Here is a 27,749-nt window from a genome sequence, read left to right on the forward strand (position 1 = left end):
TTGAAACTTCTAAACAGAATTTCAGTTGTGACCTTTGGCCTTGACCTTTGACCTATATTGTACATTTTTCTTCAAAATGCTACTCCTTCGCCATTTCTAACCCGATTTTGATTCCGGTTGCTTTATGTGATAGCACTAGGTGAGGGCTTCAAAACTTCTACACAGAATTTTGACCTTTGACTTCTTTGACCTTTGACCTTGATTTTTGACCTGTATTGTACATTTTGCTACCAAATGCTACTCCTTCGCCATTTCTAACCCGATTTCGATTCCGTTTGCTTTACGTGATGGCACTAGGTGAGGGCTTCAAAACTTCTACACAGAATTTCGACCTTTGACTTCTTTGACTTTGACCTTGAATTTTTACCTATATTGTACATTGGCTACAAAATGCAACTCCTTCGCCATTTCTAACCCGATTTTAATTCCGTTTGCTTTATGTGATTAAACTAGGTGAGGGCTTCAAAACTTCTACACAGAATTTTGACCTTTGACTTCTTTGACCTTTGACCTTGATCTTTTTACCTATATTGTACATTTTGCTACTAAATGCTACTTCCGGCGGGGACATATAATACGCACCGCGTAATTTCTACTTTTCCTTGTTTTCACTGTTCTTGGGGAGTATTTATTTTCCATGTAGATCTCGGTCTAGTGCGAGTAAATATTTAAAAATCGGCACCAACGACTTTGCTGCAATGGAGCATGCCCAGAAAATATTAATGCATTTACAGTAAAGTACAAAATCTCTTTTATCGAGATGGACTTAACTCATTCTTTGAACTTTTATGACAGTATAACGTTTCATTCCAATAAGTCTGATGCATTGTTTTATGAAACAAAATATGCACAAAGCTCCACGAAATGTGGTTGCCATTCCTTCGAATACTCACAAGAGAATTCGAAGAAACTGCAATAACTATTTCGTAAACAAGCGACTGGATATCCTATTACGCCTATATAGCCTTACCTAAGGCATTACTATGAACTTCTTTGATCTATCCCAACAAGTTTGACCTGTGGGTACATTACAAAGTGTGTTATCCATATAAACTTTTTGTAATAAGATTCCTGGCTGGTGATCATCCTGATATTACTCAAGTCATTTTCTTGTCACAATTTCTTGTATAGTGATATAACATTAGGCAGTGTTCATGTCTATATTTGAGTAGTTGACATTTACTTATTTTCATCTAGAATATTTGTAATACACTTTATATCTATTCGTTACCATGCTCGTAGACATACTAATTAACTTGCAACCAACATATACCATAGAAAGGCATCTGCAAAGAATATTTCCTGTGAGGCAAGCAAAGATGGTCAAAACGATGACATCAATTGTAATTGTGAGTTCAATCCTCCCAACACTCATCGAACAAATGACTCCAGTGATTTCCCATACCAAATAGTAAATGAGTTTGTACAGAGGATTGTGTAGGAACTACCTTGTATTTTACCGTGTTTTAGATGGTAAAAGTGATAAGTGTGACATCATCTGTGACATCGGTGAATGAAAATTAAGCAGGAAACTTTCTGACATCGACATCAATAGGAACCATATATTAAAGTTATCAAGGGAAAGAAAATGAATGGGATCATTGTAAAATTTAGGAGTGAAATGGTCATGATGGGATCTGCCTGATTGCAGGAAATTCCAACGTAATTTCATTAATAGCCCCTGTATACATTCATGGGCTCACCTCTGCAATGAAATTCAGGTATACAGCAATTGTGTCAGGTTTTTTTTTTTTTTGAGGGGGGGGGGGGCGAGGTTGAAAGCCAGATTTATTAGTGGATTTGCGCATATTTTTGCTTTATTCATACTAGCTTTAACAATTTCTAATTCCTCAGTTCTTAGTCCCGAGTCTTGTCCTAGAAGTCGATAAGTTTCTTTATGCTGTATAAGAGAATAATAACTACTGTACTGCATCGATGTGTTCACCATGTCTGCTATGATACAATGTTTGTCGAGAAATAAGCTTCCTTTTTTCTCCTTTAGATCAAGAGTCTTTCCTTAAAGATTGGCCGCTACATGATTTCACAAGTGTCAGGAGCAAACTTGGCTGAATTTCTGTGTCGTCTGCCTCTTTTTGCACGTGCCGATATCATATGGAAGGATATACCTTGGAGATTCTTCCTGACAATGGCCTCTAAGATCACATGCTGCAATGTAAATATTGCTATTTGTTACCTAGTTGTAAAGAAATTAGAACTGTTAGCCTTGTGTATAAATGTATCAAAATACAAATGCAAAAAATGGGGTATTCGCGAATGCATTGTTTTCTGATATATTGTTTATTATATAAGCATGGGCACCCAATGTATAGAATAGTCTTTTTTAATTGTTGTTTTCGTTGTTGTCACTAGGTTTGTAAGTCGATTGAAGTTTGTTTGAAGAAAATGAATCGAAGCAACAAAATACTCCAATTGGCTGTACACTACAATGTAGATAAGTACAGTGTGATGCAATTCATTCCTTGTATGTTGCTTGGAAGAAATTCATCTTTATCGAGCAACTGTGTGCTATGTGTATTTCTGATCTTTTGTTTGGCTTCCACTACGTGTCGGCTTACATGTTACAGTTCAAGGACATTACCATCAATGGAGAGATATTGAACAAACACCTTAGCGACATAGGGCACTACTCAGGTAAGCAATTCATTCTTGGGCACCTTTTGTATTTATCTCGTAATAATATCTTGCCAGTTCGGAGAAGTTTGTATAAACGCAATGTATGTCGGCGCGTGGCCAGGATTTCTATAGAGGGGGAGGGTGCTCAAGTCAAAATATCGGACATTTACTCACTGAGGCTGAGGTGGCCGTCAAGATTAGATGATAACTTTTATATTTCCCTATTTTCCAAGCAAAAACAGAAAATGACTATTCAGGGCCTATTTGAATAGCTAAATTATGTTACCTACCAACCCTTGACCCGCGTGATCGTCTTCCCGGCATGTACTATACATACAATAACAGTTTATTGAGGTGGACCGAAGAGTGAGGGTAGAGTGTGTCCCCTCTGAAACAAGGGAGCTTTTGCATTTTAAGATTTGAATTCAGCGATCTGATGCACACTTTGGCAGAATATCATTCTGCATCTTCTTCTTCGTCTTCTTCTTCTTCTTCTTCTTCTTCTTCTTCTTCTTCTTTCAATCAGAGAGTAAGTAAAGTAAAATGGCTATCATGACAGTATTGACAGCTTCACCTCTTCATCCCAGTATAGTCCTACATCTCATAGAGGTGGACCAAAATGGAGAGTGTGCGAGAACATCCTCATCGGACATAAAGGAGTTTTTTGCATTTTAAGCCTCCGCCACAAAGTGTCGCCGGAGGCATTATGTTTTTTGGTTGTCCGTCTTTCCGTCAGTCCGTACTTCCGTCCGTCCTTTCGTCCGTCCTTCTCTCCGTCCGTAATGAATTTTGTGGACAGCATAACTTAAGAATCATTTGAGGTTTCCAAATGAAACTTGGCATGTGTTTGTATGATTGGATGAACTTTAGCCTATCAACTTTTGGATGCACATACTTAAAATCAAAGGTCAAAAGATCAAGGCCAAATGCTCAAAGAGAGACAGTTGGAGTCTAGCTGCCGTGAGCTGATATTGAGAACATGTAAGGGGAAGAACCAGGTAAATGGCTCGGAAGTCAGTGGAAGGAGAAAGATGAACCAGAAAGGTCGGAGGGAAAAGAGAGAACAAAAAGGTTGATAAGTCATACTGATAAGAGAGAAAAGCATTGAGGATGAGGACCATGATTTGGCTGGGCTGGTAGCGCGTCTGCCTCCAGATCAAAATTACCCGCGTTCGATTCCCGAATTTGACTGAGCCATGTTGTGTGTAATTTTACGTTTCTCTCTAGTAGGAGACAAAAAACTCCGTCCCCCGGATAGGATGGTGATCCACAACATTTGTATGGCACCATCTGTTTTAAAAACATTCACAGACTCCTCCAAGTTAAAGTTAGCAATTGAATGCCTGGTGAGAAACGGGAGTCTTGAGTGAAACTTTAAAGTGCTCTAATGTGTCAATTTTACGGAGAAAGTAATGATGGAAGGGAGTTCCATAGGCGAGGACATCAGATACAGGCAAATAACTGGTCTCTATACCCCTTGAGATTTGTAATGGGCATCTGGAGAGGAAGGCCAGATTGACAAAGCATAATGTGCGTTTATAGAGAGTGGCAGATTATTATGAAGTAATGAATCATAATTCAATTGTATTCCTGTGTGAAGGGTATATACCCCCCCCTTTTTTTGTATTTCTTTGGTTTTAACAAAAAATAAAGGGTGGGCACGCGCACGGTGCGGCCCTGCTTGTATCTGCCACTGTATATCCAATTTTGACACATACATATTTGAAACAAAGGGAATACATTTTTGTGACTCCATCTCTTGAACCTCCACACAAAATGCTACCAGTCATGAATACACTGATCTTACTCCCTGTCAGACCTGGAACAATATGGCATACACGTTGCCATGGAGACGGATATTCATCACCGATACATTATCACACCGCTCCCAAAGGCTCCAGATGACCTGGTTCTAGAGGATGATGAAGTGGTGATTGCGGTTGGTCTGAAGTTTTCTTCACCTAATGACAAGCAGCCTGAGAAACCAATCAAACTCACCATGCCACATTGTGCCGTGATCACTAAACCTGAGCGCGTCTCGACTGTGCTTTATCACCGCAACGATGGTATGTTAAAATGCTTATTATCATGTTGCATGTAATGTCATTATGTGGTGGATTGCAGTATGTTTTTCGTAAAAAGCAAACATGTTCACTCCTGTAAGGAAGAAAGTAAGTGATTCATCATGGTGACTCCTGGAAAAGGGCGCCGGAAGCGGGGGGGGGGGGGGGGGGAATTGCCCTTACAAATGTTATTATACATGTATATATTTTTTTTTTCGGGGGGGGGGGAGGCACTTGCCCAACATTTTTTTTTTTTTTTTTTTGGGGGGGGGGGGGGGAGAACGATTTCCCCTCCCCCCCCCCTCCAATCAAAGTACCCCCTGTCACAAATAATAAGTCGGTTATTAAGACCAAATGAAAAATAAAGGCACTTTTTTTTAGTTTAAAATTGCCAATTTCATACCTGGAAATGCAAAAATCATAGCATGCTATTAGTATACATTATATATACACTTTATTTACTTATGAATAAATTTAGTGTATATAATGGTAGCCTCACGTCCTCATGTGCCCCCCGAAATATACCTTTAGTAAACCTTACATTTTCCCTTTCTTCCATGCTTTTTAGCAATAAGAATTATCTATATTTTTCGAACAATGCGATCACGTTGAAGCTTTTAATGAATACATTTCAGACGAATGGCAAAGTGAAGCGGCTCGCTCGCTCTGCCCGTACTTGTAGTAAAATGAACAGTTTGCATAAGTTATGATCAGAGTCCTTCGCAGTGTCTTTTTTTAACTATGTTTAATTTCCTCGAAACTTGAATTAAATGTTTTGCAAACGGGACTTTTAAACACTGCTTTCACCAAATGTCCCTACCAACGGTGTAAATCCGTATACTGAGGAGTGGGCGGAATATGATCGGCGCTAGCCACCATCACCACGATAACAAGCTTAAAACCGTACCGAGGCAACCTGGGGGGGGGGGGGGGGGGGGGAGGGCTTCCCCCTCCAACAATGAGAAGTATTTGCATTTCAGTGTTGTAAATGGTGCAGTTTGATGCATGTTTTGCGCGTTTTATCGACTTGAAACAGTCCCACTTGCTAAAGGTAACAATATTATTGTAATGTCGATTATCATTGAACAGTGTGGCTATAAAATCGTATATCATTCAAATAAACTTCTTGTATGCCCTATCAATTTTTACACTGAATGTCACAAACGTGACCGAGCCTGAGCGTGCGGAGAGAGCGGGGGGGGGGGGTGGGGGTGGGAGGGGGTGTCCCCCTCGCACGGTGAGAACTTTTCGCATTTTTAGTGTTGTAAATGGTACAATTTTATGCATGTTTGCCTGTTTTATTGATTTGAAACAGTCCCACTTGTCTGAGGTAGCAGTATAATTTAATGAAGATTACATTGAGCAATTTTCCTATCAAATTGTATTATTTGAATAAACTTATTAAATTAATATTCTTACGATGAATATCATGAACAGCCTGATGAACGCTGTCTGTTAAGCAATCAAACATAAATACCAAGCAGACCAGTGTGTAGATAAGGGGTATCTCTCATCATCATCTCTGCTTATGCACAAAGTCTGGTTAGGTATACAGAGCTTAGGGGGAGGGTGTGGGAGGGGTGGGAGGGGACCAAGTGAGGATGGCAAGATATCTCTCCCATATTCGATGGAGCTCTCTTTTCAGTTTTAGAACTGAAATCTAACAATCTGGTGCACACTTTTGTTGGAATATCTGGAAATTTGTCAGTCAGAGAAGGTGGGAGGGGATAAGACCTATTCCCTTCTCCTACACGAGGGAGATTATGTATTTTCTAATTGTATTTCATCGTTTTGGGGCACACATTATGAGGCATATTTGGAAAACTGTCTACTTGTATGCATAGGGGGGAGGGGAGGGGGCGGGCGAGCAGGGAGAAGGCTGTCACCACCCTTCCCGTACGAGTCCGGGATCTTTTGCCTTTTACAGTTTAAACTGAGATGTCTCGTATACGCATGTCTGTTGGAATATTTGGGAAATTTAAAAAAAAATGATTTGAGGGTACTGAGCGAGGAAAGTTTTGATTAAAATTGGATATTCCCCTTGTACATAAGGGAACATTTGAGCTTTCGAAATTTAAGTGATGAGTCTTGTGCACTCAGAATAATTTGGAGATCAGAGTATCCTCTCGGATCACCTTCTGTATCTGTACTTATTCTTTATTTCTCTCTCACAAAATGCTGTGCAGAGGTTAAGTCAAAAAGTCCTCCGACTATCAATTCAAACTTACACCATAATTATATGCATCATGTCATAAGGACGACAGATCTAATGTATCATTGTGATTAGTTAATCATGACGTCATAGTGATGTTTCATCTGAAATCACCTTCTCATTCATATCTCATTGATGAAAAAAAAATTGAATGAAATCTACATCACATATCACTCCCATATTTTGCAACCATCTAGTCCATGGCATATAGATCGTTTCGTGACATAACAACGTTGTAATCAGATGCGTCTTGTGTTTTGGTAACAACGGCGTAGCCAGGATTTCATTTTAGGGTGGGGCGGTTAGTCTGCGAGGGAGCGATAAGAACTTTTGCATTTTGATGTTGTAAATGGTGCAATTTGATGCATGCTTTTGCGCGTTTTATCAACGTGAAACAGTCCCACTTGTTTAAGGTAGCAGTTTATTTTGATGTAGATTATTATTGAACAATTTGCCTATAAAATGGTATAATTTAAATACACTTCTTGTATTAATTCTTTTCACTGAATATCATGAACGCGACTGAACCCGAGCAAGCGGAGCGAGCGAGGGGGGAGGGGAGGGTGTGGGAGGGGGTGTCCCCCTCCCACGGTGAGAACTTTTTGCATTTTGATGTTGCAAATGGTGCAATTTGATGCATGTTTTTGCTCGTTTCATCGACGTGAAACACTAACATTAGTGCTAAGGTAGCAGCATATTTTGATGTAGATTATTATTGAACAATTTGCCTATAAAATGGTATCATTTAAATAATCTTCTTGTATTAATTCTTTTCACTGAATATCATGAAAGCGACTGAACCCGAGCGAGCGGAGCGAGCGAAGGAGGAGGGGGAGGGTGTGGGAGGGGGTGTCCCCCCTCCCACGGTGAGAACTTTTTGCATTTTGATGTTGCAAATGGTGCAATTTGATGCATGTTTTTGCGTGTTTTAACGAGTTGAAACAGTCCCACTTGTTTAAGGTTGCAGTATGTTTTGATGTAGATCATCATTGAACAATTGTGACCCTGCACCTCAAAACAAACAAAAAGTCGCCTGACATGAATTTTTAGCTAAGGCCATATTCTAAAAGAGCAGACTTAAGCTTTAAAATGATGTATAACTCAAATAAAATGGACTCTCCTAACCTATCTAAATATTGGAAAGAAAGCACAAACTCAGGAAAAGTGTGAACTGAGAAAAGAGGCTCTGAAGTACAGTGTCTGTTCAAGCGCTTAATCTTTACCAAACCGTGCTGGCTGTGCGATGAATGGGACAAAAAACAGGAAGTAAACCACCAGAGCAACAACAATGAAGGGATTATCAAATTAAACTGAAATTAAGAATGCCTCATTAACACATTCTGTCCATAATTAATGCCAACTTTCAAAACAGTAGTACTATCCTTTCAAAAGTTATTAGAGTTGAAAGTGAAGAGTGTGGACATGGTTTTTCAGAAATGAAAAAGGAATTCTAAAGACACACCTAATCACACTATTTTACAAAAAATGTTCGAGATAAACTGCTAAAAAACACACTTTTCACTGAATATCATGAACGTGACTGAACCCGAGCAAGCGGAGCGAGCGAAGGGAGAGGGGAGGGTGTGGGAGGGCGTGTCCCCCCTCCCACGGTGAGAACTTTTTGCATTTTGATGTTGCAAATGGTGCAATTTGATGCATGTTTTTGCGTGTTTTAACGAGTTGAAACAGTCCCACTTGTTTAAGGTTGCAGTATGTTTTGATGTAGATTATCATTGAACAATTGTGACCCTGCACCTCAAAACAAACAAAAAGTCGCCTGACATGAATTTTTAGCTAAGGCCATATTCTAAAAGAGCAGACTTAAGCTTTAAAATGATGTATAACTTAAATAAAATGGACTCTCCTAACCTATCTAAATATTGGAAAGAAAGCACAAACTCACAAATTTTCTAATTGTATTTCACCCCCCTCGGTGAGAACTTTTTGCATTTTGATGTTGCAAAATGATGCAATTTGATGCATGTTTTTGCGCGTTTTATCGACGTGAAACAGTAACATTAGTGTAAGGTGGCAGTATATTTTGATGTAGATTATTATTGAACAATTTGCATATAAAATGGTATCATTTTTAAAAATCTTTTTGTATTAATTCTTTTCACTGAATATCATGAACGCGACTGAACCCGAGCGAGCGGAGCGAGCAAAGGAGGAGGGGGAGGGTGTCTAAGGGGGGGGGGGGGGGGACACCCCCCTCGGTGAGAACTTTTTGCATTTTGATGTTGCAAAATGGTGCAATTTGATGCATGTTTTTGCGTGTTTTAACGAGTTGAAGCAGTGCCACTTGTTTGAGGTTGCAGTATATTTTAGTGTAGATTATTATTGAACAATTTGCCTATAAAATGGTATAATTTAAATAATCTTCTTGTATTAATTCTTACACTGAATATCATGAACGCTGTCTGTTCAGCAATCAAACAGAAAAAGCATGCACACGAGGGTGTAGATAGGGGCATATCCCTCCCACACGAAGGTGATTTTGCGTTTTCAGACCTGAAATTCAGCGATCTGGTGCAAATTTTTGGTGCAATACTTTTTCATCGAAGTGTTAAAATCACGGAATTTAACTCTTATTCCGAATGTGCACCATCTGTGTGTCAGTGTATAAAGTCTAGTGAGGTAGAGCTTAGGGGAAGGGGAATTCCGCCTCCCGCTCGCGGAGCTTTTGCGTTTTTAGAATTGAAATAAAGCGATCTGGGTATAGCCACAGTCTACTCCTATGCATGGCGGAAGGGGGGGGGAGGGGCGGGTGAGCAGGGAGAAGGCGTGGGCGAGTGTTATCTCCACCCTTCCCTTCCGATGGAGCTTTTGCCTTTTTAAGGTTGAAATTGAGATATTTCGTATACGCGTATTTGATGGAATCAACATTTGGGAAATCAGAAAAAAAAACAAAAACCCAACAACTGATGGAGGGAGGGGACTGAGGGAGGAAAGGGTCGATTAAAAGGGGAAATTCCCCTTACATGAGGAAACCTTGAGTTTTTTGAATGTATGTGATAAGTCTTGTGCACTCAGAATTATTCATAATTTTTTTTTGTAAATCTAAAAAGTGTACTAAGATAGGGAAAGAGGCACAGAGGGGGAGCACGAGAGATTTTGCATATTTTGAATTGAAATTCAACGATCTGGTGCACACTTTGAGTGAAATATTCAAAAAAATATCTTATTTGATGAAAGGTTGCAAAGGAGACCCGCTTCATGTGCATGCATACAGTATACATGCATTTTTTTTTCAGCCTCCCAAATCCCCGGTCCAAATCTTAGGGGGGGGGGGGGGGGGGGGGGGCGACCGCCCCCATCGCCCCCTCCCCCCCCCCCCCACCCCCCTGGCTACGCCTTGGTAAATACATGGCATATTGCGCCATATTTTGAACAGATATGGACCTTGTCAAGAGGATCATTTCATAAGATAAAGGCCTTTTCCTAAGACGCCATCTTGTACATCAAAATGAGGTTCAATTTGTCTCTTTGTTAACATAATACGCCCTTTCCATTTGAAATCTGTAGAGATAAAAGGTTTGATTCCCTTTTCTTAAATGAGAATCTCAGAAACCATTTTCTACATGGGATCACCTAATTTGTCAGTCTTGAAATATTCTCGAGTCTAGTTAGGTGATCCGAGTATTCTCTTGGATCCCTTTCTGTATTATGTACTGATTCTTTATTCTTCTTTCTTTATTTCTCCTCAAAGGTTATGTAGAGGTTAACTCAGAAAAACCTCTGCCTATCAATTTATCATGTCCCAAAGACGACAGATCTAATAAAATCATTGTGATCAGTCTACATAAACAGATGGCGCTGTTTATCTTATCGGTCTCGCGAGCCTCCTTTGCCTAGTGTCGGTCTCATGGGCTATCTTTGCATAGTGTCGATCTCGTGAGGCTTTTGTGCGTATAGTGTTGAACTTCTGAGCTGTAGTTCGTGAACCGTGTAACTCGTGGGCTATATGACTCATGAACCTATTTTTGACGTCGGTCTCGTGGACCATGACTTGTGAGTGTCGGTCTCGTTCGACAGCCCCCCCCCCCCCCCCCCATCGGCTGACATACAAAATTCAAACAAACAAAAACACAAACAACATTGAAATTAAAATCACTTTGTGGTACCTTATCATCTTCGCACTTTTTCGTACAAATTCTGGTGCCCGATCAGCCGTCAAGCAAAAAAGAAAAAAAAAAATCATCAAATTCTAAGCTTTGAACAGACTGAACTGTGGCACTCAGTCGCGAAAACAACCCCCCCCCCCAAAAAAAAAAAAAAACACAAAAAAAACACAAAAAACACAAAAAACCCACAAAAAACACAAAAATAGGGCTTCAAAACTTTTTATTGTTAAACTTATTTCGTCAACAAATCAGCTGACAAATTAACAAACAAACCAAACAGAGGTACCACAGTTTACAAAACACATACAGATTTTCTTTCTGTAGCGATTACGTTTGAATTATGCGTGGCACAATGCTAGATGCCGAAGCACCAACTCTGGCGACATTATAGTGTCCTGTATTTCCAGGTACTCACCTGCGTGTATGTAATTATTCCTGGCAGTTTGTTTCGTTTAATGATTAAGGGCATCATAACCAAGAGTCATTTCGTTCGCTTTAATAACTCTCCGAAAAATACCGCATATTCCCAAAAGTTGCCCACCGGCTTGCAGCAGTGATAGAAGCAAGAAACGTTTTACTGTGTCAATTATATGAGTCATATCAGAATGTCTAAACTGAAAATAAAGCGTAACACTAATATAGAAGACTGAAGCATGAACAGGCTGCAGAGGGCCTAGACACTGATTCAAAGTGCACCTAGATCAAAATGGGATTGGAGATGGGATTATTTTTTTGGCCAAGAACAAAACATTCACACTTCCAAAGCGTAATCCAAAAGAGATTGCAAACCTGCAACTGCTAGTACAGCAGGAGGAAAAGCCGTTTTCGTAATAATCTGCAAGTGACATCGCATGTAATCTAATCAAATAAAACTAAGAGCTGCAAAAATTGTCAATGTCTGTAAAAACCAATTAATGAGAACACACGTTGAAAAGACCACTCTGCAGCTACCCAAACCATCACACACAGACACTATACATGTATCCCAGTCATCGCAGGAATCTGTTTTCACCATCAAAGCGAACTATAAAGTCTGCAATTTAACCACCATGATCAATGTCACTCTATATGCCAACCTGGACCTCGTATTTTAAACGAAGTTTCTTGTTTCGTGTTACGACCAAAATCACTCTGAGAATGATCGCACAAAAGAAACAATCAACTGATGTTCAGGCGGTTTATTAACAGTGATATTGTGGGTACAGACTGGTAATCGGCGTCACATCAGTACAACAATGATCAATAGAAACAATTACAAATCGGTAATGGAATCACTTACATGCGTCCAAATCTTAGATCTCAAAGTTGCTACAGTTCCCTGGTAATGTCCAGATACGATGTTCGATGCACAAATGAATGATCCGCGATGCACCGATGAAAGATTCCTTCGACGTAAATCCAGAGGCACAGGTTACAATAGTCCGCGTTATAAATCCAGGGTATATGTCCACAATAGATCCACGGTATAATGTTCACAGCGAAATGTGCAGAATCCAACCACCACGTCCAATCGATGCGTTGAATGATGATTCACTTTATATTGTCCAGCTAGGAATCCAGCCCGTCACAGCTTTGCCGTAGCAATGTCCATTGACATAAAAACATGGAGTCTATCCCAATGAAGGCAAATTAATTCTCTGCAGGCAAAAATGTCTCCCAGGCCTTATCTCCACAAACATAACAGGTCAGCAGGTAACACAGGACTGACTATAACAAGTCGCTTCAGAGCCAGAAGTGACGTAACTCTCAGAGCAGAGGTGTTAGGTACTCTGCCTACTGCAGAATTTCTCTGGCTTATATACTATCCATTCACCTCTTTCTAGCACATTCTGTAACTCTCTCCAACCTGGGGCCACATACATGAACATACTAGCAAGTCCTAGTTCCAGGAAACCTGGATGACTCACTGCATATTTATCATTGCCAAAATTAACTACCAATCACATTGGGCTACAGGGACAGTGCCTCACTCAGCCAAACATGTAAGCACTTCCCAGAACATTCTGGAATGGGTGAAATCATTCTAGATTGAGTGAGCTATAATGTATTTCCTGTTACATGCATGTACTGTATAGCTACATTGTATAGCACCTAGAAAATTCTCCACTGATCTGGCCAGCCTCTATGTACTATATCTATACCACATAGAATGTTCTCCATTAATCTGGTCAACCTGTGTACATACACATTAAAACAGCCATGCATACAGTACATAATACATGTATATAACTACTAGTGTGTACATTAATTTTTGTGACACCATCCCCCATGGGAAAAAGAAAGCCTTGCCGTAGCAAGGGTTTCTTTTACCTTCACAATTTCTCATTATCATTTACAATGAATGTGAGGTAAAATCCAAGTCAAGCTACAATAATCATATACTATCACATACCTTTTGGATAGCTGTATTAATTCCATGTTCTCTTTTCATGGATACCATTTACAATGATATTGCTTGGATTCTCGGAGCTTATACAATCATATCAAACTGTTTTGCACACATTAATGAATATGCTAAACACATACACTGGAAATGATATGCGATGAAAACTTTTCACCTTTGATACTCTCTTCATGGTACACTCTTGACAGAGCGTCGGCAATTACATTGTTTTTGCCTGCAACATGTTTGATTTTGAGTGCATAATGGCTGCGTCATCATGCTCCATCTGAACAACCTGTTGTTCTTCATTTTGAACCGGTCTAAAAAGACCAAGGGGTTGTGGTCAGTATAGACCGTGATCTCCCCTTTGCTATTTGTCAAGTACACTTCGTATTGCTGGAGGGCAAGGATGAGACTTACCTTTACCAACATTATCACAGATACGTGTGACGTCAAAGTTGAGTGTCAAGTCTTGTCCTTGTTCAAACATAAATTACACCTTTTTGAGGACATTTCAACTGGAGATTTTTGACGTGAGTACTAAGGATGAGGACACATTTCTTCGAAATATAGGTTTTTCATTAAACCGATATTCCTACAGGTGGAAAAGCTCAAGAAAAATCTCGGAAATCCCAAAGGGGCAAGTTGTCAGAGAATGACCGGCGAAGGGACAAGACCCCCGCCGGTGAGCCCGGGGCCGAAGAATCGAACTTGAGCTCAGACGAGGAGTCAACTCCAGCTGGTCAGTCAAGCAACCATAGCTTCGACAGCACGCTGAAAGACGCCATTGAACGCCAAATTGGGCATTCTCTGCGTTCACCGGACCTTGTCAAACAGATTGCCAACGAAGTTTTTGAGGTGATTGCTGCGAAGCTCGAAGAGCGTGTAACGTCCAAAGTGTATAATGCTGTGTCCTTGGACCTTCAAAAGCACGCTGATGAGCTTAACGCCATGAAAAAGAAAATCTCGGATATGCAAAGAGACATCAAAAAACTCAACGACGACAGAGACGATGCTGAGCAGTACAGCAGGCGAAATTGCTTGCGAGTATACGGCGTCAGAGAGGACCCAAATGAACGCACTGACAAACTGCTGCTTGATCTCTTCAACTCCAAAATGGGCCTACAAATACCTCCTGATGCGATCGACCGCAGCCATCGTATAACTCCACGTCCATGGCAGGATGGCGCCGCCGAAGATCGCAACGCGCCTGACGATCGAACCTCATCGTACGCAGATACAACCAGAAGGAAGGGACCTCGGGCGATTATCATCAAGTTCAGCCGCTACAACGCAAGAAGCGATGTGTACAAAGCCCGCACTCGACTGAGGGACATACAAGGACCCAAAATCTTCATCAGAGAGGACCTAACTGCTAGCCGAGCCGCACTTTACAGGAAGCTTGTCAATAGCAGAAAGGCGAAGACCTGCTGGACACAAGACGGCATCATTTTCGCCCTCAACAAAGACGCCAAGCGAGTCAGAATCTCATCTGCACTGGACATCGAAAATATGTGAGACTGATCGTTAGTATCTCTTGTGTATCAAATGTATAGTAATATATATAATATGCCTTATAATGTCAAATACCCATGTATAAGTTGCCGAAGAGATGTGAAATGGGATCAAAACGCTATTTTATGTGTATCATGTGATAAATGGAGTCACTTAAAATGTTCGAGAGCATCTCGAGATATATTTAATTCCGAGGTAGATTGGGTTTGCGACAAGTGTATTTTTCAAGAACTTCCTCGATTTATTCCATCAACAGAAGTTGAAGATAACTCAGATGGTGTATCATTACACAGTAAATATGATTATGGTAATGCCAAGAATATATTTGATAAAATTCGCTCAGTACCTGGATTTAATATTGCTCATCTTAATATTTGTTCTTTAGCAAAGAATATTGACGAGATTCGTCACATTGTAAGCAATGAGAAAATTCACGTAATGTCATTATGCGAAACCAGACTGGACGACACGATCTCTGATATTGAAGTAGATATTCGAGGCTATCAATGTATAAGGTTAGACAGCTGGAATCGAAGTGGTGGTGGCATTGTGACCTACATCAACGAAAATGTTGAATTCAGTGTCAGAAAAGATTTATTCATTGACGGTCTAGAGCTTATGTGTATTGAAATTGTTTTGCCAAAGCTAAAACCTATTATTATAGTATATTGGTACCGTCCTCCAAACTCCCACGATGCGATTTTTGATCAGTTCGAAACTTTACTACAGTCGTTAGAATTTTCCTCAAAAGATGTTATAATTTACGGAGATTTGAACTGTGATTTAATGAAGAAACCTTGGTCATGTCAATCGAGACGGCTTCAACTTTTAGCTGAAGATTTCGATCTGAAGCAATATGTCGACAAGCCGACAAGAATCACACCGTCGACAGCTACATTGGTAGATGTGTTGTTTTCATCTTGTAAGGATAAAGTGAAATTCTGTGATGTACTGCCGTTATCAATTAGTGATCATTATATGATCGTTTGCTCTTTAGGTAAAGCCAAGGCTGGGAAAGGTTACCATAAGTTTACATATTGCCGAAATATGAAAATGCTTAATCTGGAGGACTTTAAGGCTGATTTAGAAAAGAATAGCTGGGATGATGTACTGGGTGAGTCAGATCCGAACAGTGCGTATGACAAATTTTCTCATAAGTTTATTCCTCTATTGGATAAACATGCCCCCCTTCGAAAGAAAAGAATACGGCATCGAGAGTCACCGTGGATGAATATTGATATATTACGTAAGATGCGTGAAAGAGATCACATGAAACAACAAGCCCTTCGCTTTAAAATCGACGAGGATTGGAAATTATATAAGAGATTGAGAAACTCTGTAACTGATATGATACGGCGAGCAAAACGAGCTTATGTGTCTGAAAGCATTGTAAGGAATAATGGTGATACAAATGCAATGTGGAAATCAATACGACGCATAATGCCAAAGAAAAACAGTGATACTCCCATTCAAAAGTTGATCATTGAGGGAAATGAAGTTAAAGGTTCAAAAGAAATAGCGGCCTCTTTGAATGATCATTTTGTATTAAGCTTGGCTGCTAGAAGAAAACAGGAGTCTAATACGAAATTTGGTAAAAATATGCAACAATATTTATCTAGGATTAGATCTCAGTTCACTTTTACTCAAATTTCTCCAAATGATGTAATGAATGTTACAAAAAATATTTCGAGGAACAAAGCTACTGGTTTGGATCAAATTCCTGCCTGTATCATAAAAGATACTATTGATTTTATTGTCGAACCTTTGACCCACATTCTAAATCTGTCATTGAAAACTGGTAAAATTCCAAGTATATGGAAAAGGGCACGTGTAACACCTATCCACAAAGGTGGTGATAAAGACAACCCATCAAATTATAGACCGATATCAATTTTACCAGTAATGTCCAAAATATTAGAGAAAATTGTATTTGATCAAATATATTGTTACCTGTGTCAAAATGACATACTCAGTTCACATCAACATGGTTTCCGCCCTGGTCATTCCACTTTAACCGCATTGTGGTATTTAACAGATGAAATGTGTAAACAAATTGATAATGGAAATGTAATTGGTGTCGTTACTCTGGATTTAGAAAAGGCGTTCGATTTGATTTCCTTTGATGTTGTCACTGAGAAATTAAGATATCTTGGATTCGACTCACAAGCATTGCATTGGTTCAGTGATTATTTCACTAACAGAGAGCAGTCAACCTTGGTAAACGGAAACTTGTCAGCAAGTAGAACGGTTACAAGCGGAGTGCCACAGGCAAGCATTCTTGGGCCCCTTTTGTTTATCTTAGCTTTAAACGATCTGCATAAATCTGTCAAGAAGTGTGCGCTTTCCCTATATGCAGATGACACTTGTTTATATTTTCCTTCAAAGGATCCGTCCTGTTTACAGAAAACAATCAATGATGACCTAGTGTCACTTCTTGAATGGTTTAAAAGTAACGAATTATTGTTAAATGTAAACAAATGTCAGTTTATGTTGATTGGATCTAAACGGAATTTGCGAAATTTTCAGAATGTTCATCTTAACATTCAAAATACACCTCTGCAAAGAGTTTCAGAATGCAGATATCTCGGGGTCATTCTCGATGAAAACCTAACATGGACCCCACAAATTGAAAACGTTAGAAGCAAAACGCTTAAAGTCTTTCATGCAGTCAAGCGTATAAGAAAGTACATTGATAAGGATACCTCCCTGTTGTTATACAAAACTCTAATCCAACCCCATTTGGACTACTGTAGTGTAATCTGGAGGACTAGTCACTCGGGTCAACTACATCGATTGCAAGTTATTCAGAACAGATGCCTAAGAATGGTGCAAGGTGTTGGCACCCGTTATAATAGGGAAACTCTTTATTCTTCTCTTCAGGTCGACCGACTCAAAGAAAGAAGAGGAAAGCAAGCCTTAATCTTTATATTCAAACTGTTGTATAACCTTGCTCCAACAACTTTGTCCTCTAGTGTTCAACTCAGATCATTTGAAAATTACACTCTACGAAACTCAAATACTCAAATTGTGATGCCAAAACCTCGATCTAATTTTTTTCCGAAATAGCCAATTATATGTTGCATGTAAAACTTTCAATAACCTTCCTGTTCATTTAAGAAGAATTAGTGACATCAAAAGTTTCTCGAGAGAGATCATGAAGTTAGCGAAAATCCCTTAATGTGTCCAAAGAAGTATATTGATTTTCTCTTTTGTTTTTAATATCTGAATTTTTTCTTCTTTTTTTCTCATTGATCTTCTTTGTAACTTGTTCAGTGTTTGTTATATATTATTGTATATAATTGCATATGTTTGCTTTTTCGCCGTGTGTATGTATACTTTGTTATTCGATGTGAAACACGGCCTTGCTGAAAAACAGCTGTCCAGCTGAAAGCAGGCTTTTATTTCCGTGTATAAATAAAATAAACTCAACTCAACTCAACTCAACTCAGACTCAGAGCCTCCTTCTCAATTGTGGAGTACTTCTTCTGGTATGCGTTCAATTTTTTGGAGAAGTAGCTAACTGGACGTTCAGTGTCTTCTTCATCTTCTTGGAGCAAAACCGCTCCCACTCCTACATCGCTAGCATCTATTGCCACCTTGAATGGCTTTGAGAAGTCAGGAGCTGCCAAAACAGGCTCATTAGCAAGGACTGCCTTTAGTTTCTCAAAGGCTCTTTGACACTCATCAGTCCAGGTGTACTTTGCCTTGCCCTTCAGCAGGTTTGTTAGGGGGGTGACTACAGTGCTGAAATTCGGTACAAATTTCCTGTAGAAACCAGCCATGCCCAGAAATCTGAGCAACTCCTTCTTGGATTGGGGGATGGGAAAGCCTAGTATAGCCTCTACCTTGGCTTCTCTTGGCAATACTTGTCCCTGACCGACTACATGCCCGAGATACACCACTTTGGCCTTCGCAAATTCACTCTTTGCCAGATTAATCACCAATCCCGCGTCCTTGAGTCGATCAAAAAGTTGCCGCAAGTGTGTAATGTGCTCCTCCCACGTGTCACTGTACACTAGGATGTCATCAATGTATACTACACAATTGTCAAGTCCGGCAATGATTTGGTTTGTCAGCCGTTGGAAGGTGGCTGGAGCATTTTTCATGCCGAATGGCATTACTTTGCATTGGAACAAGCCATCTGGTGTAGCAAAGGCAGAAATCTCTCTGGCTTTGTCGGTCAAGGGCACTTGCCAGTATCCCTTTAGAAGGTCTATTTTACTGACATATGCAGAATTTCCGACCCTGCCAATGCAGTCTTCTAGTCTGGGAATGGGGAAAGAGTCTTTTTTCATCACGGCATTCACCTTTCTGTAATCTATACAGAATCTTTGAGACCCATCCGGTTTGGGCACCATGACGATTGGGGAGCTCCAACTGCTTTTACTCGGTTCTATTATGTCATTGTCTGGCATGTATTGAACCTCTTCTCTTACTTTTTGCAGTTTGCTCGGGTTTAACCTGTAAGGGTTTTGCTTGATAGGGTCAGCATCTCCTACATCAACATCATGTACAGCCAGAGGGGTGCAACCTGGTTTGTCTTTACACAGTTCTTTGTCCTCATGTAACAGACTAGTCACATCTTTCCTCTGATTTTCAGGTAGGTAGTTTAGTGCCTCATCTACTTTTCCTAACATCTCTGAGTTAGACAACCTGGCACTAGAGGGCTCACTTCCATTCTCATCTTGAGCTTCCCCCTCTTCCTCTTCTACCACCTGAGCTACGCCTACCGGCTGACTAGCCTTTCTCTCATAGTACTCTTTCAGCATGTTTATGTGACACACCCTCTGATCTTTTCGTCTGTCTGGCATACTGATCACATAGTTCACCTCATTGAGTTTCTTTTTGACATAGTATGGGCCACTGAACTTGGCTTTCAGTGGTTCACCTTGTATGGGCAGCAGTACAAGAACTTTGTCACCTGGTTTGAAGGTTCGGGCTTTTGCATTTTTGTTTGCCTTTCTCTTCATAGAGTCTTGTGACACTTTCAAGTGTTCCCTAGCTACCTCACAAGCCTTTGAAAGCCTTTCACGAAACTTTGACACATAGTCAAGTAGGTGGACCTCATCATCCTCAGTCATGAATTTCTCTTTGATGAGCTTCAGTGGGCCCCTAACTTCATGACCGTACACCAACTCAAATGGGCTGAAACCCGTCGACTCATTTGGGGAGTCCCTCGTTGCGAACAGCAGGAAAGGGATGCCCTTATCCCAATCCTCGGGATACTCCTCACAAAATGCCCTAATCATCGTCTTTAGGGTCTGGTGGTAGCGCTCCAACGCACCTTGGGATTGGGGATGATAAGCTGACGACTTCAGCTGCTTTACACCCAAACGATACATCACCTCTTGAAATATGCCTGACATGAAATTTGACCCTTGGTCAGACTGCACTTCCTTGGGCAACCCATATCTAGTGAAAAACTGCACTAGAGCATCTACCACAGTCTTAACAGTGATATTTCGCAATGGTATAGCCTCTGGAAACCGTGTAGACATATCCATGATTGTCAAGAGGTACTTATGACCCGACCTAGTCCTAGGCAAAGGTCCAACACAGTCAACTAGAACCCGACTGAATGGTTCTTCAAACGCAGGTATCGGAATCAATGGCGCCGGCTTCACTGAATGCTGTGGTTTTCCAGCCACCTGACATGTGTGACAAGTCTTGCAAAACTCAGCCACATCCACATTCAACCCTGGCCAATAAAAATGCCTCATGATCCGATCCTTTGTCTTTCTGACGCCTAAATGGCCGCCAACAGGTAACTCGTGAGCAATCCTCAAGATCTCACCGCGGTAACTAGGAGGGACAAAAACTTGATGGACCACCGTCCAATCCTCATCAGCTGGCCTATGGGGAGGTCTCCACTTCCTCATCAAAATGCCATCTTTGACATAATAGCACTCAGGGACCTTTTCAGCCTCAACCTCAGAACACGCCGTCTGAGACAAGCCTTTCAACTCAGAGTCTGCCTGCTGTGCTTCAACCAAGGAAGACTTGCTAAACAGCCCATCACTGTTAGCCTCGGAGCCTAATACAGCAACCCCATCATTCAAATCCTTGAAAAAGGTTTCTGCCAACCAAACAACGGAATTCTCCTCCACATCAACAGAATCCGCATCATCTTGAACAGCCCTACGCGAGCCTGGGACCTAGTCACAACACAATCTGGGAAAATCCCAGTAAACTCCTCCTGCAACTGCTCAGTTTCAGCAACCACCACTGGTTTATCCGAAACAACTGGAGACGCAACCACCTTGTCCCCAGCCAAGTCATTCCCCAACAGGAAGTCAATCCCTGCCATCGGCAACTCAGGAACAACTCCAACAGTAACAGGACCAGAAACTAGGTCACACTTCAAATCCACTCTATACAGTGGCACTGACATATAACTGCCATCAACAGTCTGAATCAAGACTTTTGCATTCACTGCACTATCTGGTGGAAAAGTCATACCACCATCCACCATCAACGACTGAGAGGCCCCCGTATCCCGCAGGATGACCACTGGCTTACCTGCCTCACCAGAAGTACATGGGGTCACCTCACCATCAAACAAAAAGCTACGATAGCTCTCATCCACCTGCTTCAGCCTATCTTTGAATTTGGGAGATTGACTTTCAATGGCCTGTGTTTCACTGAACGGGACACTGTCTTCGGGTAGGACACTTTTTGACATGACAAATCCCAAGTCCTTCTTTGTTTTGTTTTGCAACTTCCAACACTGTGACTTTACATGCCCTGTCTTGTTACAGTGAAAACATTTGATGACATTTGCACTTGTACTGGACCCTTTGTCAGATTGAGGCTTTGGTGCCGATGAAGTTTCAGAACTCGTGCCTTTTTCAGGACCAGCATTCTTTGGATTGCTCGACTGATTTTTGTCTCTCTTGTTTCCAGAGAAATTCCTGAAAGGTGGTCTGTTGTCATTTCTTTGGGTCAGCTCTTTAATACTCATCAGCCATCAAGGCTGCTTTATGCAAACTTGTCACTTTGTGATCATCCAAATGTGACCTCACACTGAAAGCAACACTCTTTTTGAATTCTTCCAAGAGAACAACCTCACGTAGGTTATCAAAGTCCTGATCCACTTTCAGGGATCTGTACCACCTATCAAACATCATTTCTTTTTCACGAGCAAACTCAACATGTGTCTGGCCTGGTTTGCGGTACGAATTTCTGAACTTGTGTCTGTATGCCTCTGGCACCAACTCATAAGCATTCAACACTGCTTTCTTGACTGTAGCATAGTCACGTGATTGCTCTTCAGAGAGAGATGAGTACACATCAGCTGCTTTGCCGACAAACACACTTTGAAGGAGCAAGGGCCAAAATTCCTGTGGCCAGTTCAAACTGTTAGCCACCTTCTCAAATGACACAAAATATGCATCAACTCTGTTTTCTTCAAACTTTGGCACCAATCGAATGTTCTTGGCCAAATCAAATTCAGAGGGAGCCTTTTCATGATTTCCAACAGTCTGTGAATGAGTCAATTCCATCTCACGCAATTTCACTTGTTGCTCCACCTCAAACTTCTTCTGTTCCATTTCAAATTTCTTCTCTTCCATTTCAAGTTTCTTCATTTCAATTTCTCTTTGTTTGTCCCTTTCCTTCATTTCCATTTCTAGTCTCATCTTCTCTTTCTCCAGTTCAAATTCCCTTGCTCTTTCTCTCTCCTTCATTTCCAATTTAGCAAGCTCAAGCCTGGCTTGATCTGAAATTTGAGCTCGATCTGGAGTGTCAATTTCTTCTTTGAGCTCCATGTGACCAGCTACTAAGTCAAGAATCTCTGCCTTTCTTGCACCTTGTGGAACATCTACATTTAAATGCTGTGCAATAGCAGTCAAATCACATTTGCGTAACCTTTGCAAATCTTTGAGGGACAAATCTGTCCTCTGAACAAATGCCTGAACATCCATTGTACTGATTGACATTGTCACACTGTAATACACACAATATACAATTGAACAATCAACTCAACTGATATTTTGTCTGTACCAATACTCTGGATTCCGGAACGTTCCAAATTCTAAGTTTTGGCTTAAATTCACTTCCCGGACAAGCCCCCAATTTTGTTACGACCAAAATCACTCTGAGAATGATCGCACAAAAGAAACAATCAACTGATGTTCAGGCGGTTTATTAACAGTGATATTGTGGGTACAGACTGGTAATCGGCGTCACATCAGTACAACAATGATCAATAGAAACAATTACAAATCGGTAATGGAATCACTTACATGCATCCAAATCTTAGATCTCAAAGTTGCTACAGTTCCCTGGTAATGTCCAGATACGATGTTCGATGCACAAATGCATGATCCGCGATGCACCGATGAAAGATTCCTTCGACGTAAATCCAGAGGCACAGGTTACAATAGTCCGCGTTATAAATCCAGGGTATATGTCCACAATAGATCCACGGTATAATGTTCACAGCGAAATGTGCAGAATCCAACCACCACGTCCAATCGATGCGTTGAATGATTCACTTTATATTGTCCAGCTAGGAATCCAGCCCGTCACAGCTTTGCCGTAGCAATGTCCATTGACATAAAAACATGGAGTCTATCCCAATGAAGGCAAATTAATTCTCTGCAGGCAAAAATGTCTCCCAGGCCTTATCTCCACAAACAAAACATGTCAGCAGGTAACACAGGACTGACTATAACAAGTCGCTTCAGAGCCAGAAGTGACGTAACTCTCAGAGCAGAGGTGTTAGGTACTCTGCCTACTGCAGAATTTCTCTGGCTTATATACTATCCATTCACCCCTTTCTAGCACATTCTGTAACTCTCTCCAACCTGGGGCCACATACATGAACATACTAGCAAGTCCTAGTTCCAGGAAACCTGGATGACTCACTGCATAACATCATTGCCAAAATTAACTACCAATCACATTGGGCTACAGGGACAGTGCCTCACTCAGCCAAACATGTAAGCACTTCCCAGAACATTCTGGAATGGGTGAAATCATTCTAGATTGAGTGAGCTATAAAGTATTTCCTGTTACATGCATGTACTGTATAGCTACATTGTATAGCACCTAGAAAATTCTCCACTGATCTGGTCAGCCTGTATGTACTATATCTATACCACATAGAATGTTCTCCATTAATCTGGTCAACCTGTGTACATACACATTAAAACAGCCATGCATACAGTACATAATACATGTATATAACTACTAGTGTGTACATTTGTGACATTTGCAAGAACAGAATTCAGAATATATAGCAATCATAATGCCCAGACTAGCTTAGTCGATGAAATTTGCATAGAGTCTCTTGAGAGTCAACCTCTAATAAATCAGCAAGAGAACATCATTTGGATTGTGATATTATGTATAGCAGCAAGGCCTCTGCTGATCCATGTTGACTTTAGGGGAAAGGGGGCATTTAAGTCCGAATGAAAATTCACACACACACACACACACACACACACACGCTTCGGTACCTGCAGGTGCCGAAGACTGTTATGGTCCAGATATGGGAGTGCCATCTTATGCCCGTAATCAAACGCCGGCCCTTAACGTCTAATCTTATAGAACAAGTAGTCAACAGAATTGCAAACGTCGGGATATGTGACAATTATACAGACTTGCATCTCTCATAACACACAATTACAAAACAGAATTGTTGCGCAACGATTCCTCCTCAAAAATATACACTGTATAAAGAATATGCCATTTCAAAAAGACTAAATTATGTGAAATTTTGTGTGAAAGGAAACAATCAAACCAAGTAGGTCTCAAGCGTTTGTTTGTTTGTTTGTTTTTTTCAAAGAAAGTGTAGAATCGTGAAAACAAATATTTTGAGTCAAGATGACATTTGCTTGTCTGCTCTCCTTTTTTCTTTTCAGATTCAGAACAGTTTTCCCGGGTTCCTGTCACATACGGCTCTGTACGTCTGGGTAAAGAAAGTTTAGTGCTGACTGTCAACCATTTCTGTCAATGGTGGATTACTGCAAAGATCACGGAGTTTTTCTTTTCCGAGAAACGGGTCATTTGCATACCTTACATACCCAAACATGTAACAGCGGGAGAGAGGCACACAGTCACATTCATCATCCATGATGACATCCAAGGTGTGCACAAGGTATGTTTTTTGGTGTTTTTTTTTTTATGAAAATAAATCGTTTAGGTAACATTACAGGTAATTTGATAACACTTTTTAAATGTCCCAATATACTTTTCTTTGCATGATGATACCAAAAAAAAAAAAAAAATGAAAATCTAACACATTGATCAAAGATCAAATCACCCCCATTTTAGGCAGTATAAATGAGTATGTGAACTGATATAATGAAGAAATTTTGCAAGCGTATCCCGAAGTCACATCCCATAATCACTTCCCAGCCAGGGCAAAAAAAGGAATTGTTTAAGAGTAATTTATTTATTTTTTCAACAGTAAACAATCATGTATCCATGTGAGTGTGAGTGTGTGTGTGTGATGCACATTCACAAAAGTCATTAAATGTCCGAAATATAATATGTCATATGAAATATCTCTCCCTCTCTTCCTCTCTCTCTCTCCCTCTCTCTCTCTCTCTCTCTCTCTGTATATATATATATATATATATACATATGTATATATATATATGAATTCGTTTGATCTAAACTTTAAATCAGTTTGAAATTGGCTTATTTTCATGCCTGGAAAACATGAAAGTCAGAAAGCCGATATCTAAATATCTGTAGACCTAAAGTAAAACTTAGTTGAACGACTATTATTCTGCAGAATATTCATGAAAAGATGGTGACAGCTAGCTTCGTTATTGGACGGGTTGGTGGCGGCGAGCAGTTCCCTGTGAAATTGAATGACGGCAGCGTCGTAGTAACCATGTGGGTAGAGGAGAAGGTGATAAGCACTAAAGTGAGTATAGTCTAACTTCACAGTCTATCTTTTCTACTGCATCTTTATTGTTTTTTTATCACACATGGATTCACAAGATTGGTCAGACTGTTAGATACTTTGTCCGTTATATAGGTAATGGATGGCGGACGGAAAACAACATATTCGACTCCGCGTTTCGCTCTTCTTGTTTGCTTGTTATACCTCAGCAAAAATAAGTTCCATATCCGGATTAAGGTAAAATATTCTTTCGTAAATAAAACGCGGAGTGGGCTTATCCGGGCAAAAATGCCCATGATATATTGTCTGGTGCACTGGACATTTGTCGACATTGCTTTGACTTTGCGCATTCGCGACTAAAGAGCTATTCAGTTGTACACTATGACTTTAGTCGGCTACAATGGAGATGGTGGGGGGCTTCCAAAATAAGATCAAAGTTGGGTAAAATTGCTATACTCTCTAAAAAAGAAAGAGTGAATTTTCACTCGATTTTCACTCCCCTTGGTAGTGACGTCAAGGATCACTAGAAGTGGAGTGAATTTCGAGTGAACAGAAATTTCACTCCAAAAGAGAGTGAAAAAAGACGGAAATGTTTTTGGTGGGATGTTCACTCCTTTCTCACTCTAAATTCACTCCTGACGTATTTCACTCTTTTGTCAGTCGTTTTTCACTCCTTTCTCACTCTCAATTCACTCCTATTGTATTCACTCTTCTTTAACTCCGGAGGGTTTTCACTCCTTTTTCACTCTTTTTTCAATCCTTTTTCAATCTTTTTTCAATCCCAAACGGAATTACACTCTACATGAGCACACATCTCTATCACCATTGATCACAGCACTCAGTGCACTAGTTATTCAACCCTGGAGGAAAAAGTGACAATATGGTGATGAATTTGGGAATAATCTAGGTGGTCTGGAGTCATTTTTGGAATAATGAATACCAATCAAACTAATACAAACAAAAACAGCAAGCAACGTTCATAATATAGATATTTGTTAATATTAATGCATGTATTTAGAAGCCAACGATCCACCACTGGTAGCCCAGTGCATTGCCAACTTTGTGTTCCAGTTTTGAAAGTAATTCCTACCCGAGCTGGATCAATACATGAAACTGAATAAATATAAGCTAGTAATCCAAATGGCTCTTGTTTCATATTAATTTATTCTTTCTTTAAGTAGCATTGAGGGGGATATAAGAAGATAATGCACTAAATGCTACGCATGTTATGTTTTTTTTTTAATGAGCTGATTCTCTATATCAAATAAATGTGTAATGTCCACTGGATCACCTGAAATTTAAAAAAAAAAAGGAATATACCTCTTGAAATATCTAAACTTCAACTGCAGAGCAGTACACCATTACAAACAGTCTTCATGTGCCGAGTATCTGGTTTTCCATGAATTATGTGGCCAATAATAATTATACATGTTTTTATCATTTAAGAACTGTCACCACAATCATCACAAGGTCCCTGTAAATATGCTATTCTAGCTGTCATTCCCAAAGCTCTACAAATGGAGAGTTTGTTTGCAAAAACTTGTTTGCAAGTCCATATGTGCCAAATGGAGATATCTGCGATTAAAGGTCAAGAAAAATAAAGAGAATAATAAGAAAATGTTTGCTTCTTTTGATCATAACTTTAAAAATTACCTTTATATGTAGTGACCAATATATAATTTAAAAGGTATTATTTTGTACTTTATGACAGAGACCGTACTTCAAAATCTTCAAAAATGGACATATCGGTTTTTGCGAACAAACTCTTCAAATATCAACATCACACATTTCCCCGAAAATATGCCAAATTCATAAAGTTTGTGCAAATGTGAAAAATTTTACAAGTACCCTTCCTGAACATGTTTAATTTTCGACTACAAGTGAATATAATTATTGCATGTTCAATGATAAGCGACAAAAGACTTGCAAAGTATAGTCACCATTATCTATATTATAATAC

The 27,749-nt window shown here is 40.1% G+C and overlaps 2 protein-coding genes across 2 annotated transcripts; both read left to right on the forward strand.

The window, feature by feature from the left end:
• The first annotated feature begins 2,605 nt into the window (after window positions 1-2,605).
• LOC139712166 (uncharacterized) lies at window positions 2,606-25,825 on the forward strand. The gene is made up of 4 exons (XM_071624006.1): window positions 2,606-2,652; window positions 4,452-4,700; window positions 24,798-25,033; window positions 25,676-25,825. The coding sequence occupies exons 2-4, from the start codon at window positions 4,481-4,483 to the stop codon at window positions 25,823-25,825; spliced, it is 606 nt and encodes a 201-aa protein (XP_071480107.1). The 5' UTR covers window positions 2,606-2,652; window positions 4,452-4,480.
• On the forward strand, window positions 10,914-14,934 carry LOC139712164 (uncharacterized). The gene is made up of 2 exons (XM_071624003.1): window positions 10,914-10,920; window positions 14,018-14,934. Exons 1-2 carry the CDS (start codon window positions 10,914-10,916, stop codon window positions 14,932-14,934), a joined length of 924 nt encoding a protein of 307 aa, XP_071480104.1.
• Window positions 25,826-27,749: the final 1,924 nt, after the last annotated feature.

The sequence above is a fragment of the Diadema antillarum genome, unplaced genomic scaffold (genome assembly GCF_040938485.1).
Source record: "Diadema antillarum isolate AM-2024a unplaced genomic scaffold, OU_Dant_1.0 seq00001767_RagTag, whole genome shotgun sequence".
Classification (NCBI taxonomy): Eukaryota; Metazoa; Echinodermata; class Echinoidea; order Diadematoida; family Diadematidae; genus Diadema; species Diadema antillarum.

What these genes read in the sequence shown, in the direction of transcription:
- LOC139712166 (XM_071624006.1), top strand. Translation starts at nt 4,481, where the DNA reads ATGGAGACGGATATTCATCACCGATACATTATCACACCGCTCCCAAAG. An exon ending in GCTTTATCACCGCAACGATG is followed by an intron (nt 4,701 to 24,797) that starts GTATGTTAAAAT and finishes TTTTCTTTTCAG; the next exon opens with ATTCAGAACAGTTTTCCCGG. An exon ending in ACATCCAAGGTGTGCACAAG is followed by an intron (nt 25,034 to 25,675) that starts GTATGTTTTTTG and finishes ATTATTCTGCAG; the next exon opens with AATATTCATGAAAAGATGGT.